Below are 16,385 nucleotides of genomic sequence, written 5' to 3' on the forward strand. Positions count from 1 at the left end.
GAAGGAAAAGAAAAACAGAAGGGAAAAGGGACAGTGAGAAAGGGCACTTACAAAGACAAAGAGAAAGGAAAAAAAAAAAAAAAATCTCCTGGATCACCTGTTGAGAGAAAAAGAAGAGAAGACAAGCAAAAAAACCAAACAAAAACAAAGCAACATACTAAACACAACACCATCACGTTAATCTAGCTGAGTGTGAACAGCAGTAAATACTAAATATTGAAAGTTGTTGTGCAGCACGCAGGGACAGACAGCGCACAATGTGCTTTGAAGTAGCAGCTAAGAAAGGTGTAGCTTATGTCTACCAACAGTGAACACCCGTGTGCACACCTGTGTGGATCAACGCGCATATACAAAAGGTTTTCCCATGTAACGGTCTGCTAGAGGGTGTGGAGGCCCATAGCCCCGTCCCCAGGGTATGAAGCAGGCATGGAGGAGATCCAGGCTCCAGACATCCAGAGGACCCAGAGTGCGAGAGCCCAAGGAGCACCACCGAGGGGCATCCGTGCCACCTTCCTGGGAAGGGCTGAGGAGATCCCCAGACAGGGGGGTCACCCAGTAGCCACGGAGCAGAAGCCAGAGGGGCTGCACCGGCGTGCCCGCCCGGCTCTGCCGGCAGCCAGCTGTGCCAGAGTGAACCGAGTTGCAGGCCCCGAGGCCGGAGGCCCGAGGCCCCCTTTGCCCGGAAGAGGCCTGACCGAGCGACAGGCACCGGGCCCCGCCAAGTAGCCACCGGGAGTGAGCTGGTGCATACCTGAGCGCCCAGCCCCGGACACCAAGAACCACCAATGCACCAACCCCTGAGGGGGCATCAGTTACCAGCAGGGAATGTGGTGAGGGGAGATAGGCCTCCACACTTGAGGGCCTGGGAGTACCCAGGGAGGTGGAGTCTAAGACCCGACCTGACATATAGACACAGACAAACAGGCACACACAGACATAAACATGCTTTCCCACCCTCATGCACACATATACAAACACTCAGCACTCACCCAACGTAGGGATAGACATACATAGACATGTACACACAATCATACTCCCCAAACATACTCTATGCCCTGAGTCCAGGTACCCTCGCTTCAGAGGGGAAACGCACCAGACCCAAGAGATGTGACCTTTTCCCCGGGTGGAGGCAAGAGACCGCCCAGGCTCCACAGCAGCAGGAGGCCAATCGGACAGCCAACACCTCCTCCCAGCCCCCGCCCCGATGGCTAGTAGAGAACGGGGTGTGTGAAGACCCCATACCTCCTCCTCCCGCTCATGTGTAGTGTTGCTGCGTGTTGTTCTAAAGTGCATTTAAAACAAGGAGGGCATGGTGCTGCCGCCAGAGAGCAGCAGGTGTTAGCACGGCCCTCCCGAGAACCCTCAATGTCTACATGGATTTAAAATTGAGAGGTGGGCACCGCGCCAGAGGTAGGGTTGAATACACAGACCGTCCTCTGGGCCGTTAACGTGGTCACCCTCAAGGCCCTATACATATATATATATGTGTGTGTGTGTTATTATGAGAGTGTGAATAATGTGGATGTCTAAGTTGTGAAATAAAATTGAGGCGCAGGTGGCCAGAAGGGGACAGAGGGGGGGGGGAATGCCTCCCCTGCACCCTGGTGACACACCCGCACCCCAAGGCCCTACCTGTCTGGGTGGGTGTAGCACACCCATTCTTTTGGTCAACACCCACAGCTCGTGGCCATAAATAAGGGTGGGATTGTAGATCAACTGGTATATTTGAAGCTTTGCTTTCAGATTTCTCTTTACCACAGCTGCCCAGTACAGCATTCGCATTATTGCCGATGTAGACTGGACCAATCTGTTAGAATTCAATTCAATTCACTTTTATTTATATAGTCTCAATTTCCAACAACAGTCACCTCAAGGTGCTTAATATTGTAAGGCAAAGACCCTAAAATAATACAGACAAACCCCAAATATGATGGGAATCCCCCAGCAGCCTCAATCTATTGCAGCATAACTAAGGGAGGATTCAGTGTCACCTGATCCAGCCCCAACTATAAGCTTTGTCAAAAAGGAAAGTTTGAAGCCTAATCTTAAAAGTAAGGTGGGAGCTGGTTCAACTGAAGGCGCTTCCTCCCATTCTACTTTTAAATATGCTCATTGCACCAGAACCCTACAGACCCTCCTGGAGGCGGTGGATCCACAGGAGGACAAGGCCACAGTGTGCAAATTTTCTCAAGCCTCTTCAAACTCCAGTTCTAGCATCCCTTGACATTTTGAAGTTCACTCAGGCCAGATACTGAACCTGAAATACCCTCTGATACGTCCATCTTTATGTGTGTGTGTGAGCATTAAAAAAATATATCAGTGGATGCAGGTTGCAGTGAAAAAAAAGACATCTAGATTAAAGTGTTGTTAGATGAGTTATGAGTTAGCCACTATAACAAATATCTGGGCAGCACAGTGGCACTTTAGTAACCTTAAAGCAAGTTATAGATTTGAACCTGTCCAAAGACATGCTTGTCAGGTTTTGATTTTGTGATTACTGTGCAGCTACAGCTATCATTTAAGCAAGAGAATAACATGTAGCATATAGTCCATTACAATTGTTGTATTTTACTTGAAATAAAGGAGCTGTGGAGAAGATTTTTAATGTATAAATTCTACTTACTTATAGACAAAAATCATGTGGAAAACCTCTGAAATATATACAAGTGGTTGAAATTCTAATGACAAAAGCAAAAATAATATTTTGCATTGAAGAAAAGTTTGTTTTTGTTTGCATATTCTCAGTTTTATAAAGTCAAACTTCTGAGTCAGGCATGAAAATTGTAACTGGTGCATCTCTAGTTATGACAGATAAAATAAAATATAATTATATCCTATTAACATGTAATGTAGTAAACGATAGAATTTATTAATAATAATAATGCAAGTGACTTTTAACGAATACTTACATGTGTTACACATTTAACAGATGTGTTACATCTGCTTTTCTGAGTAAAACTAACCCACAATCAACACAAGCATTTCTCTTTCTTGTACAGTACATTTTTACAGACTGCAGATATTCAGGGCAGTGAAGAGGTAAACAATTTATTCATGCATTAAGATGCAAAGTACAGATACTCCAAGCACATGTCTTCACATTAGCCCGTAGGCATTCAATACGAAGAAATAACTCAGCGCTAGACCTCCAGATTGAAATCAATGCATGAATTCAATAATTTAGTCAGCTACTATATTATTCATGTACAGTCAATGCTGTGATGCCACCTTGACTAAACAAAGAGGGTGGACAATAAGAATACTGGCGTTTGAGGTAATCTAACCAGCTACTACAGTAGCACCATTGTTTTGGTTGTATTTCTATAGTTTAACTAATATGATCATCTTATTGTCCCTCAGATTCGTACAACATCATTTTAATGCCTGAGGATCATCATTGCAACTGACCAATCATTTTTTTTTGATGTCATCACTTTGCAATTAAGTGATGTAGAAGAAAAGAAAGAAAGGCTGTGAATAAATTAGTCAGACACATAATGGGACCTCCGGGCAATGTTTAATTTGAATTTTTAGACTTAATTGACATATTCTTCTTCTATTCTTCTATTCGTTTCATTTAAAAATATTCTTTAACTTTGGTTTTGATTAAAGTTGACCTCTTTGGTACATTCATGGTGTGTTTGAGGAGAAATGTTGCCTGGACAAGCTTTACTTTGGAGCGATTTCTGGGAAGTTAAATGTAATGTGTGTAAAATGCACATACAGTAATGCACCATTGCAGTTCAGTTATTTTCGTGACCTTGCTGACCTCAATATAAAGAGACACTTATGTTGACACTGTATTATTTTTCTCTGTATATAATCTTTTGAATTTGGTGTTTAGAGGTTTCCCTATACATTGGATTTCTATTAAAAGGTCATTCACAATTGGCTGTCTGACCTCTGGAGATGAAATTCCAGCTTTGATTGATCTTTACTTCTAACAGGAGAAAATCTGTGTCAATGTATCTGGTAACTGATTGATTTAGTCCTTAGGTTGTAACAAGGTAGTCATTAAAAAAAATCAATTGTTATTGAAGCTGTGCTAGCATTTCATCTAAAATGTATTTGACACTGTTATTTGGTGTTATTATTGCTTTGTAATTCCTTTGTTGAGTGGGACGATCACATACAAACTATTGGATGAACACCGAATTGACCATGTCTACAAACAACTCCAGGGCAAACAAAAGCTCTCATGATGAACACACAATGAGCACCGTGGTAGTGTAATAATGTCCCTGCCAGTCATGTTACAATGAAGAGTTATGTGACAGTAAAACTGGTTGGTGGAATACTAATTGCTTTTAATGTGTTTCAGCAACAAGAAGCTGCGGACGCCCCCCAACTTCTTCATCGTTAACCTGGCAGTCAGTGACTTCCTCATGGCAGTTACACAGTCTCCCATCTTCTTTGTCAACTCCCTTTACAAGGGTTGGATTTTTGGTGAAACAGGTATTTTTTCCTACATCCGAGGTTTTGCATATCAGAGCATAATACAAATAATCATATCAGGTCTTAGAATGAGATAAATGGAACCTGAAAACAAAATGTAAGCCGACATGAAGAGGCAGTGTGTGAAAGGCTATGATATCATTAAAAAAACAGGAACTCCAGCAACACTTGAGGAAAGAAGAACAATTTTAATAATTGACCAACTTCGGCTTGTGGCCTTCATCAGGGTCATAGTAAAACATTGTAAAAAACAAAATTGCTTAAATACAAGACAGGAAACAGAAAAAAATTCAAATTAACCAGTCAAAACTTCACAGATTTCTCATATGACATATAAGTAGGTATTGGTTAATTGGTTAAGTCACGCCCAAGTAAACATTGGACTAGAACATTAATGATGAGGAGGAGAGGGGTGACATGTCCTCCATATGTCTGAAAATAATACATGCATGAATAGCATAAGAAGGATACTATAAATATACACACAGGTCACAAAAAAAAAAAAACAAACCCAACAAGGGGCAGTCTTTAATGGTAAAAGCACGTTTGAATTGGAAAACAAGATTACATCAACACATGGGAACATATTTGTTAAAAAAATCCTAATTTATGTCTCTACAATTTAGACTTGAAGTGTAGACTAAAGATGAGATGTCTAGAACACTGCCTTCTTTGGCTGAAATAACAAGATTAATTGAATAAACATTACTCATGTGAGAGTAATTTAACTGATAAAAAGGATAAAAATAAAAATAAAAATAAAATTTATTTAAAAAGCTGTAATTCATAAAAACTCATTGATAGAAAAATCCTCGCTCATACCTCTGGGGTGCAGACTCACAAACGGAATATCCAAAATGCTTCTCTTTTTTCCGATAAAATTTATATTGCCACCTCTTTGGTTTAGTTTAATGGCTTCAATGAAGAGGAAAATAATGGTGAATTTGGATGTTTAACATTGAAGTGTCTTGCAACAGGGCTGGTTAAATCATTCCTCTTGATCGAACTTCTGTGTTCATTAATTCGATCTTTAAGAGGCGGGATGCCTCCTATATATATTTTATTGCATGGGCACTGTATCATGTAGATTACATTTTTAGTTCTGCATGTGATAAAGCCCTTTATGGCAGTGGTTTTGTCACCTATAGGGTCTTTGAATGATTTAACATTTTTGGTGTATTTCTGTTTCCTGTCTTGTATTTAAGCAATTTTTTTTTTACAATGTTTTACTATGACCCTGATGAAGGCCACAAGCCGAAGTTGGTCAATTATTAAAGTTCTTCTTTCCTCAAGTGTTGCTGGAGTTCCTGTTTTTTTAATTCTCTCATCTTCTCCATGCACCTTGGAAGCAGGTGAAGTTGTGCCAGGATTTTTTGCTGTGAAAGGCTATGATATCCCCGTGACTCAGTAGCTCATACAACCAACAATAACTTGAAGTAGTAGTTTTCAGTATCAGTGTTTTTCTGTATATCTTTCTGTGGAGGAATTTTGGCCCACTCTTCTTTACAATGTTGCTTAAGTTCACTGAGGTTTCTGGGCATTTGTTTATGTACAGCTCTCTTAAGGTCCCACCACAGCATTTCAGGCAGACTGAGGTCTGGGCTTTGACTGGGTCATGGCAATTCCTTGATTCTTTTTTAGGCATGCTGCTGTACATTTAATCATTTGCTGATGTGCTCGGGATCATTGTCCTGTTGCATGACACAATTTCTGCCAAGCTTTAGCTTCATACTTGACTCTAGAACACTTTGGTTAACAGAGGACTTCATGGTTGACTCAGTGAGTGCAAGGTTCCCAGTGGCTGCAAAACAAGCCCAAATCATCACTTCTCCACCACCACAGCTGGTATGAGGATTATGCTAATTTGCTGTGTTTAGCTTTTACTGATCAATGTGACCAAACACTTTGGTCTTGTCTCTCGAAAGGACATTGTTCCACAAGACTTGCGGTTTGTTCAGATTCAATAGGGGAAGACACGCAGACTCGAAACCAGGAGGCTTGTACTGGCATTTCTTTCGAATAAGTCTTGCTTGTTCAGTCTTTTTCTAATTGTACTGTCATGACCTTTAACATTTAACGTGCTAACCTAGGCCTGTAGAGTTAGAAATGTAGTTCATGAGATATTTGCAAATTCTGCGAGCATTGCATGGCCTAACCTTGAGGCAATGTCGAGTTCTGGGAAGATTGAGGGAAACCTGAATGCTGCAGACCAGCAAATTATCACAAACCTGTGGTTTTATAGAGGTGCTCACATTTGCTGATGAGCAGATAATCAAGTTCATGTGATTAACAGTGCCTGGCTGATACTTTCCCTTTTAGTTCATATCGAAGCAACAAGGATGTACTTAGTAATTCACACACTGCATTTTCTGTTTCAGTTCTGCATTTTGGCTTAGTTTCTTATTAAATAAATGATCTGCTTGCAGCTTATCTGAGGTTGTATCTACCTAATGATAAGGACCAGATTGTATTTATTATGTCCTGATATGTAAAACCTTAGAGTTAACACAGGATGTGCTTTTCATTTTACCATGACTGTATAAATAATTCACATTTAATATTAAATATCTTTATCCTTTATACATATATCTACGTAAACGTTGTTCATATTGTAATCATATTGAAATCTCTTATTGAGCTACATACCATAACTTAATTTTAACTGCTGTAAAAAAGAAATTTCCCAACCAATGGATAAATAAAGTATGCACTTTCTTATAGCACCTTTTTTTAGTTAGAATCTGTTGATGGTGGAAATATGTTTAGTGGAGATGTGTTCACCAGTCTAACAGAGAAAATAAATAAATAAATGTGTACTTTTTCCCCCCTCCAGGATGTAAAATATATGCCTTCTGTGGTGCTTTATTTGGAATCGCCTCAATGATAAACCTTCTGGCCATCTCTATAGACCGCTATGTTGTTATCACCAAGCCTCTGAAGGCATTACAATGGACGTCCGCGAAACGCACTTACCTTATTATTGCCCTCGTGTGGCTATATTCATTAGCCTGGAGCCTCGCACCACTCTTAGGATGGAGTAAGTTACTTAATTTTTCCCTCCTTACCAATTTTTAAGTAAACATCCACCTTATGATACTTTTTTTTCTCTAAAGGTTCATATATACCAGAAGGTCTGATGACCTCGTGCACATGGGACTATGTGACCTCCACTCCAGCCAATAAAAGTTACACTTTGATGTTGTGCTGCTTCGTATTCTTCATCCCTCTTGGCATTATATCCTACTGTTACGTCTGCATGTTCCTAGCAATTCGCCAAGCAAGCAGGTACATCTAAATAAATAGATTTATAATATTCAATATTATAAATATTGCTTTTTTCTGAATATGCATAATTTAATATTGTTTTTAGGAAGTAATTTTAATAAATGTTTGCTGGAAGTCCCATTCTGGCCACTTGCATGTAAGCCAATAAAAAAGGGGGAAAAAAAACACCTTTTCTGATAAACATTACTCACCTTTATGGCGAGTACTCCAAGAAGTGATGAAAGTAGGGTTTTTGGCTACAACCCAGGGACCAAGCATCAGTTTTCAGTGGACTAAACTCATGTTTTTAAGTCTGAGGGGCAGGATCATGCATCTCAGTGTTTTTTTCTACACTCGCAGGATTGCACATAGTCAATTTGTCCTGTAGGACAATTAGTGCAGTTCTACTGCAAGCTCGTGACACATCTAACTAATAACCTTTCCCATTTAAATGCCTGGACTGTAAAGCAACCCAGCACGTGCTGGCTTCAGCATAATCACCATCAACGTAATTCAGATCACAGGGTCGGTGCACACTGTAAATGCTCACATGCACCTGGTCAGTTTGGGACTTCAAGCTAAACTAAATGTATGCATGTGCAATGATGTTTAAAAAGGTGGTAAATGTCAAAGTGAGATCCCAGTTTCCCAGTAGACCGCTGTATATCCTGCTTTTAAAGATCCCCTGACCCACTCCTCTGGCCTTCATTTCACCCTCTGAAGTCTTATAATATATTACTGACCACAAAATTCTTTGTCTTCTTATAGAGATGTGGAGCAGTTGGGCAATCAAGTGAGGAAGTCGACACTGATCCAACAGCACTCCATCAAAACTGAATGGAAGCTAGCCAAGATTGCTTTTGTGGTCATCATAGTGTTTGTGCTTTCTTGGTCCCCCTATGCATGTGTCACCCTCATAGCATGGGCTGGGTAAATATGATACGTTAGGCACTTAATGATAGGATATGTAAAAATAGCTTGGTAGACCCTGGTTTGCAGGGAGTTGCAGGTAGTAGAACACCCTTACTTAAAGCATTTCAAGCTACAGTATAAGTATGATCATCTCTAATCATGTTTCATCTCTGTCCATCAGATATGGAGGCATTCTCAACCCTTATTCCAAAGCCGTCCCAGCTGTTATAGCCAAGTCATCAGCCATATACAATCCTGTAATCTATGCCATAATTCACTCAAAATACAGGTAACTGTGATCATCTAATTAATCGACAAACTAATTCTGAAACGTAATGACACATTTTGCTAAAAGATCATGTTTTCGTTTCAACAGGATCACCCTTGCAGAAAAAGTACCTTGCTTGCACTTCCTAGCCCATGCTCGCAGGAAAGACTGCATATCAGTATCGCTCAGCGAATCCTCCTTAAGGGACTCCGTGCTGAGTAGACAGTCATCAGACTCCACATCCAAGCTGCACATAGTTTCCTCCATTACAACAACTGACACGGTGAGTACTGGATGCTGCACTAGTCTTTGAAAGTGAGAAACAAATCCTGAACATGGGAGTGTAAAGTGCATCAGGTCCAATTAACACTTTCACTTAGCAGTTACTCATGAATCCCTAATCTTACAAGACCTCCGAGAATATTTATGTTTTATGAATATATATATACATATACTGTATATCAAAAGAAAGAGCAGACAGACTTTAAACAGGATAATGGCACAAGTTCAACACTACTCTACTAACTGTATATAGCAGTATACAATTACCGTCCCATTCATATAATGTAGGTTTAGTTAGATATGTCAGTAGTTGTAGTAGTTTTACCACAGGAGCAGTTGCATGTTGTAAATATGCAGATGTAAATTCTTACCTTGATATACATACGTGTCTTGTAGCATGTTTGGAGTGATGTGGAGCTGAATCCTATTGATCAGAGTCATACTTTGGGATCCAGCTATTCCCTTGGAACTCTGAGGGATAGAGAGTGTCAGTCATTGACTAAACACACAAAAAGAAAGAAAAGCCAAAGCCAGGAACAGCTAAGGTAGGCCCTAATCATTTGAACTGTTGATTTCCAATTCATATTACTGGCAAGTCAAACACTTTGAAGATAAGACATGTATTTTTCCCACAAAACACTTTGTCATGTTGCTTACATTTATATTTCATTTTAATTCTCAGAGCAAGGTTCAGTGAACAGTTGTGATCACGATCTATTAGCTGAGTCAGTAAAAAGACTTCTATTGCCTATTGGAAGGAAGAGGAATAAGGACAATCTGGAATCAGCCAAAGAAATGTAAAGATGGGTATGATGAAGAGTTTAGACAAGAAGAAACAAAAGCACAGAAAATAGAGAAGGAAAATGATGATGATGAAGTCCTCATCCAGCCACACTTTGGATAAATGTTGAGCAAGAAAAATCCTGTGTCATCTTCACACTCAATTTCAAGGGCTGACGTTTGGAGGAAGGCTGCTTTGAGAAAAATAAATGGAGTTACACAAAGCAGACAGAGAGAACTGTGAATTGACTTATGGTTCAGTCACACTAGCGTAAAAATAGGATGTCAACCTTCTTGCAACTAACTTGCAAAACTCAACAGTTACCCAGTAACTGCAAAGCAAAGAAAACAATTGCAAGTAGTTACAGCAACTAACTAGTCAACAGGAGGTTGAGTGCTCAACAGTCTTAACCTCTGGGCAACCAGTTTTGACCACAAGGCGATTACACGGGTCACCTTGTAGGAGGAACCTGTCTCCAAACAACTGTGATCTGACTTGAATTGACTGCAATCACCAAGGTTTGCAAATAACTGCCATGTCATTTATACATGCAAGCAGACCGCCAACGTGCTGCAATCAAGTCTGTGCCGATGAGTGCAACTTGTATGTGATGCGTTTCTTTGCAACAGTGGACACCAACTAAACTGGCTGCCAAATGGTTGCATTCTGGTTATTTTCCAATAACAAAGTTGCAGAGCACCAAAGACATTTTGCAGTTAAATTACAGTCACAATTTTGCAACCATGTTCAGTTAATTAATGTGTGAAGATTTCTTTCAAAAACAGTAGCTTGTTAAATGTTAAGTACAGAGATGCACCAATCCAGCGCTTGGATCAGATATTTGTCTGATCATGATTCAAAAAGCTGGAGCAGAAATAAGTGGCATGATTCAATTGATTTGATTTGATTTGATTCAGTGTTGTACTGCCATAACCATGCCACTACTCAATAGCAGGCCAGAGGTTGCTAGCGGTTGCAGCAACATGTTTTCTTTGTATGTTTGCACTATTTCTTGACAAAATGTGGTCAAGTGAGATACCACAATTGTAGGTCTCTGACATCGTTGCTTTCCCTGTTGGCGTCTCTCTGTCTCTTGCTTTCACATTATATTCAATGTAACACTCGTTGGGAAGCTTTCATTGCAGTCACTTAATATTATCTCAGTCTCTTGCCAGCTTCACTCCACAAGTGACACACAAGTGCACAGTTAGAGCAAGAAAATGAGAAGCTTGTGCAACTCTGAATAACAGCAGCATAAAATAATGCCTCTCGCACTGAGCTAAAGTGAGACAAGATCATATAAGTAAAAACAAACAAACAAACAAACAAACAAAAACTTTGTTTCCCATTGCCATTTAATAAGCTGTTAATATATGCATTAGAGTACATTTAGAGCCAGGATATATCATTTTAATAAATATGTAATAATATTTCTGTTTCTCAGTGTGAGGAATACAGCTTGTCAATTTAACATTAGCATCAGATATTTAGTATATTTGGTATCAGTAGATATCCAAAGCCACAGTGCTGGTATTGTATTCAAACTGGAAAAATGCTGGATAGGTGAGTGTTAAGCATGTTCTTTGTCTGCGTGTCTGTGTGTCTGTGTGTGTGTGTGTGTGTGTGTGTGTGTGTGTGTGTGTGTGTGTGTCCGAGGACTTGTTTATTATCATCTTTTTAAAAACAGCACTGAATGAGGAAGCTAATTGTATCCATTTGTTTACATTTTAACTAAGGCTACATGTATTTATATGCCTTGGTAAAATATGATCACTGCTGTATTTCATGTAACAGTCTGTTCTATATTGTATTATTTAGAAGGTTAAATATATTTGTTTATGAGTGTTGCTCATCGATGAACTGATTTGACTGTATTAAAGAGACTGAATAACAAGAATATATTTTTTATTTGCTCTAAGTTTTTGTGAACCTGCAGATTAGGAGTTTTACAACCTAAGACTGGGAAGACAGTGACACGGTTAGTCTGCAACTCAACATTTATCTGAAACAGAAAGCATTCTGATCCAACTTGGATCACAGTCAGATCAAAATGTTTTTGTACCGCTTTTATTCACTGGAACTATTTTGGGAACTATTTTTATTATGAAGCATTGTGCAAGTCAAAGTGTGCGAATATATGTGCAAAAGACACAACAAATGCACCATTTTTGTCGGCACATGTTCTCGGGCATAGAACTGTCACAATCACTGACATGCATTGAGTCTTTGTTCACATACATATGTGTGTATTTGCTGCCATAAATAAAGGTTTCCATATGCTCTTTTGCAAATGATTTTCAGTATCTTTATTTTAATCTAAAGCAAAAATACATCCAAAATAAATCAGTTCTACTATTTTACTTTAAAGCGATTTATTACTTGCTGCAGTGATAAAAACTAGACAGGCTGCTGTTAATTTGTCACTTGTGTTATGCTGAAAAGTTCTGATTAGCAAACAAGTTGTATCATAAGCTGTTTAGCATATAAATAATTTCATGGAGTCGATGTCTGTTTTTGTACAAATACATTACAGAACCTGCATTATCAACATTTTTATATTTATCATTTTTACAAGCCTGAAGAATTTTCTTTTTTTTTTCGCATATAACAGTCGACATTTTTGCATATAATGCATGAGAGCGAGAGAAAACAGACATTCAGAGCAGGGAGAAAGGTAATTACTTTTAACAGTTTTCTGCTGCCTCCAGCTGAAAAAAGAAACAACTCCCCGTTTCATTCAATTACAGTTAAATCATACTAAGATACAGCAGCGCAGTACACTAGACCTTTTAATCTTCCCAGATATGGCTGATGTGAAGAAATGTAACAATTAGCGCACTGGTGTTAAAAAAATTCACACTGCCACAAAAATGACTGATTTAAAAAACCACTGGATAAAGGTATCACCTGCACTTTCACCAGGATGCTGGGAAATAAAGGCTACGTCCTACATTTATTACATTACTGGACTACTGTCTCAAACTTATCTCCCTAACAGGTAGCAAATAAATGACTGGTTTTCTAATTATTGCGTTTTATGTGTGATCTTTTTTCCTGTGATGTCATCAGCTGTGTGTTATCCTTAAACTGGCACTCCTACCCTAAAATCCAAGCATGAGATGACATGCAGTTTCACAGGATGTGAAGATTAAAGCTTTGCCTCTAGAAATGGTAACATACATGTGTATCTAACCAAATATTACAGTGTAAAAATAAAATACTGCAATCTAAATCGCACTGTAATCTGTTTTATGCTTATCAAAAGTAAGATTAAGACAAGAACTCACACACAAATGACAGAAACACTGGCATACCGTAGATTATTGTGGATAACAAAATAAAATACTGGCACACTTTTGTCCTGTCTGAAACTTTAGCTCTTGCTATACTGATGCTAACTGCTTAAATCCCTTCTGCTTTCGTTTTCAAATGACGTTGCGCCCTCTGAAATAAATTTCTACCCTGAGGGCATAAATCACGTGCTATCTTCAGTCAAAGTCCACAGTGCCTGTGGATGTGAAGCATTTTTTGACCACTAGAGGGCACACTAACACTAAAACCTAAATCACTGCCATATTACAGCAGCCACATGATAACAAAAATCTAATTTATAAATACAAGTGTAATAAATGAGAAAAGGCTTTATTGGGTATACAGTCCAAATCAATGCAAAAGGAGGCCTTAAACTCACACAAAGGAATTTGTGTGGGCTTCCTCTGTGAATATTTTACATGTATTTTACATGTATTTTGAATTTTAAACATCAATGCAGTTATTTTTTTTTAAATTCCCACCACAAATGCAAAGCAGGGAACACTGATGTCTCCGCTGATAATTCAAAATGCATTACAGCATGTCTGACCTGCACACTGGTACGCCACACGTTAGTGGAAAACATGATGACATCGCTCAGTGATGCAACAGGGGAAGTCAGTGCCCTGTCAGATGCTTAAATATTTCTTTCATAAGCTCATGCAAAAGTATCAGCCTCATACCTTCCAGTAACCACTGACAATCAGCTACTGCTGAATGACTAACTTTCCGTGCTCAAAAATGCCAGCGAGACTATTTGAACTTCTTCATTTTTGCTGCAGGCCTAAATCTACTGCTGTGCGACACGGTAAAGTTTGGTATTGATCCAATACAGTTTATAGGGGAGCTTGTCGTGACTTGTGACATGAATCACTGTTCATTTGCAATTCCTGAACACATTTTAATGATCACTTTTTAAATATTACACAATAATTAGCTAACGCAACAAAACACACCTTTTAGCTTTTCATGTATTTTTTCTCTGTGATGTAAATGTATCTGTCTCCAAAACACTTTGGATCAACTTCTTTTGTTTAAGTGTGTTACTGGCTATAAATAAAATAGTAAACACAAAAAGACATTTCTCAAAGTGAAAGTTTGAGGTTCTTTTTTTTTTCATTCCCAAAAAGATAATTAATTTAACACAATTCAGCGGGCTACATACATTACTGAATTTAAATGACAGAAACAAAGTATTGATTCTGTCAATATCAATCCAGTATCAATACTATCGATATTGTGATAGCATTCACTTCTGACTAAATCCATCACAGAGGTAAAATTATTGTTAATTAGACCGCCAATTTAAGAAGCTATGGACATGCACACACATTCATAATATATTATTGACATAGAGCAATAGCAGGGCAGTATAGGTGTAAAATTTGATCTTTATTCACACTTGACATCAAGGACTTATCTCAGGAGCATTCAGGTAAAGATTAAAGTCTCAGGTTTACTCTGAAAATTCAAGTTATACTATTACTTTGGGTCCTTTTGTTTTCATACAACACAAGTTAGATATAGTGTATTTGTCAAAAGTGGCTAAAAACAAAACAAACAAAGAAACAAAAAAACAGTGAAGATGGAACAGTTTGGGGTTTTTGTGGTTGTAGTAGGCTACTTTCACGAGTTTGAACTCTGTTGTAACTGTAGAGGATTTGATCCAAATATCGATAATGTCAATACAAGCGTTGGTACTGGTATCGGACAGGATCGATACTTAGTTTCTAGCCTTGAAGTTCAGTATGTAGCTCACCGAATTGTGTTAATTTTTTTTTTTCCGGGGGGGGAATATACCTCAAACATGCAGCATGAAAAAAGTCCCAAACTTTTTGTGTTGACTATTCTATGTAATTTATTTAAACAACACATTTAAACAACAGAAGTTGAGCCAAAGTGCTTCAGAGACAGACACGTTTACATTCCAGGGAGAAAAAAAAAGAAATATTTCAAAATACATTAAAACTTAAGTCTTAAGTCGTGGTCATTAAAATGTGTTCAGAACTTGTGATGAGTCATGTCATAAATCATGACGCACTACATAAGCTGCCTTTTTACGTTAAAAGTATCGGTATTGGTAATGGTATCCGTGACACCGGCCCTGTATTTACTTGGTATCAATACCGACATTTGCAGTATCGCATACCACCAGTGCACTTGCAGTCTCATCCACTGTGCTTTTTATTCACCACCACTCACCTGCACTGCCCCAGCACTAAACAAGCCCACGCCTGCAGGCAGCCGCGTCGCCCCCAGTGAACTGCCTGGCGCACTAAAGCCCTCCTACCCGGTAGCCAGATAGGTTTGGCTTTAACGCGGAAGTTTCAGTTCCGCTCAGTCCAGTTGTTCAAAACTGAGAAGGGACTAAACACACTGCTGCTTCTCTCTCAACACCAAACCCGGCTCCCCGCAGCAAGGTGAGTTCTCCGCTGCACATCTCGCCAGTTTTCTTAGTAACAATTCAGAAGAAGTTACGGTCGCTATTTTACAACTTCATGTTTCCGTTACAAAGCATTTCCAAGAAGAATAACCGTATTTAAATTCTCACTCCTGCAAACGGAGTTACGCATGTGTTTTACCCAGTTTGCGTGATAGCGGTTTCAAGCAGGCTAAAAGTCTGTGTGGAAATATTCACCATTGTAGTATAGACATGTGCTTTATTGTGTCTGAGAGCAGTTAAGAGACTTTTGGTTCGGCTTCATTTCGCTTCTCTTACCTCCCTCAGAGGGGACACATGGGTGCAAACAACCATAGCTGTTACTACTAGTGCACTCATCACGCACTGTGAGGCAGCACGCTAAATTAAAAGGGTGCAGTTTGAAAAGCAGGCTGGAATGTTGCATGTTTGATAAGAAGTACTTTTTTTTAATTTTGACGTTGTCATTCATTTATGCAAAATGGAATTATATGAGCATGAATAAATTCGTGTGATCACCATTGCCTGGCATGACAATGCAAACATACTCCACTTAAGTGAGTCAACATATCTTGCAGTAACTGCACAGGACAAGTGTTTGACGTGCAGCAAGTACAAAGTTTCGGTCTCCAGACCGCGTTACCTAGAGATCACATGTAGGAAACCGGACTTGACACAGCTGTAGTCTGACA

At 39.1% G+C, this 16,385-nt stretch overlaps 2 protein-coding genes across 4 annotated transcripts in view; both read left to right on the plus strand.

Moving 5' to 3' along the window:
* The window catches only part of opn4xa (opsin 4xa), a 16,066-nt gene extending 3,923 nt beyond the window's left edge, over positions 1–12,143 (plus strand). For both annotated transcript variants that reach the window (XM_039615505.1, XM_039615506.1), the window contains exons 3-10: positions 4,322–4,455; positions 7,289–7,492; positions 7,569–7,740; positions 8,488–8,649; positions 8,813–8,920; positions 9,008–9,182; positions 9,578–9,726; positions 9,864–12,143. In XM_039615505.1, the coding sequence (XP_039471439.1) occupies positions 4,322–4,455; positions 7,289–7,492; positions 7,569–7,740; positions 8,488–8,649; positions 8,813–8,920; positions 9,008–9,182; positions 9,578–9,726; positions 9,864–9,888 (1,129 nt within the window). In that variant the 3' untranslated portion in view covers positions 9,889–12,143. The remainder of the gene's footprint in view (positions 1–4,321; positions 4,456–7,288; positions 7,493–7,568; positions 7,741–8,487; positions 8,650–8,812; positions 8,921–9,007; positions 9,183–9,577; positions 9,727–9,863) is intronic.
* Positions 12,144–15,417: 3,274 nt separating this feature from the next.
* pdlim5b (PDZ and LIM domain 5b) overlaps positions 15,418–16,385 on the plus strand; it is a 34,384-nt gene continuing 33,416 nt past the window's right edge. For both annotated transcript variants that reach the window (XM_039615198.1, XM_031742484.2), the window contains exon 1: positions 15,418–15,694. The gene's annotated coding sequence lies outside the window, so the exon portion shown is untranslated. The remainder of the gene's footprint in view (positions 15,695–16,385) is intronic.

Source organism: Oreochromis aureus, linkage group 7 (assembly GCF_013358895.1).
Source record: "Oreochromis aureus strain Israel breed Guangdong linkage group 7, ZZ_aureus, whole genome shotgun sequence".
NCBI lineage: Eukaryota > Metazoa > Chordata > Actinopteri > Cichliformes > Cichlidae > Oreochromis > Oreochromis aureus.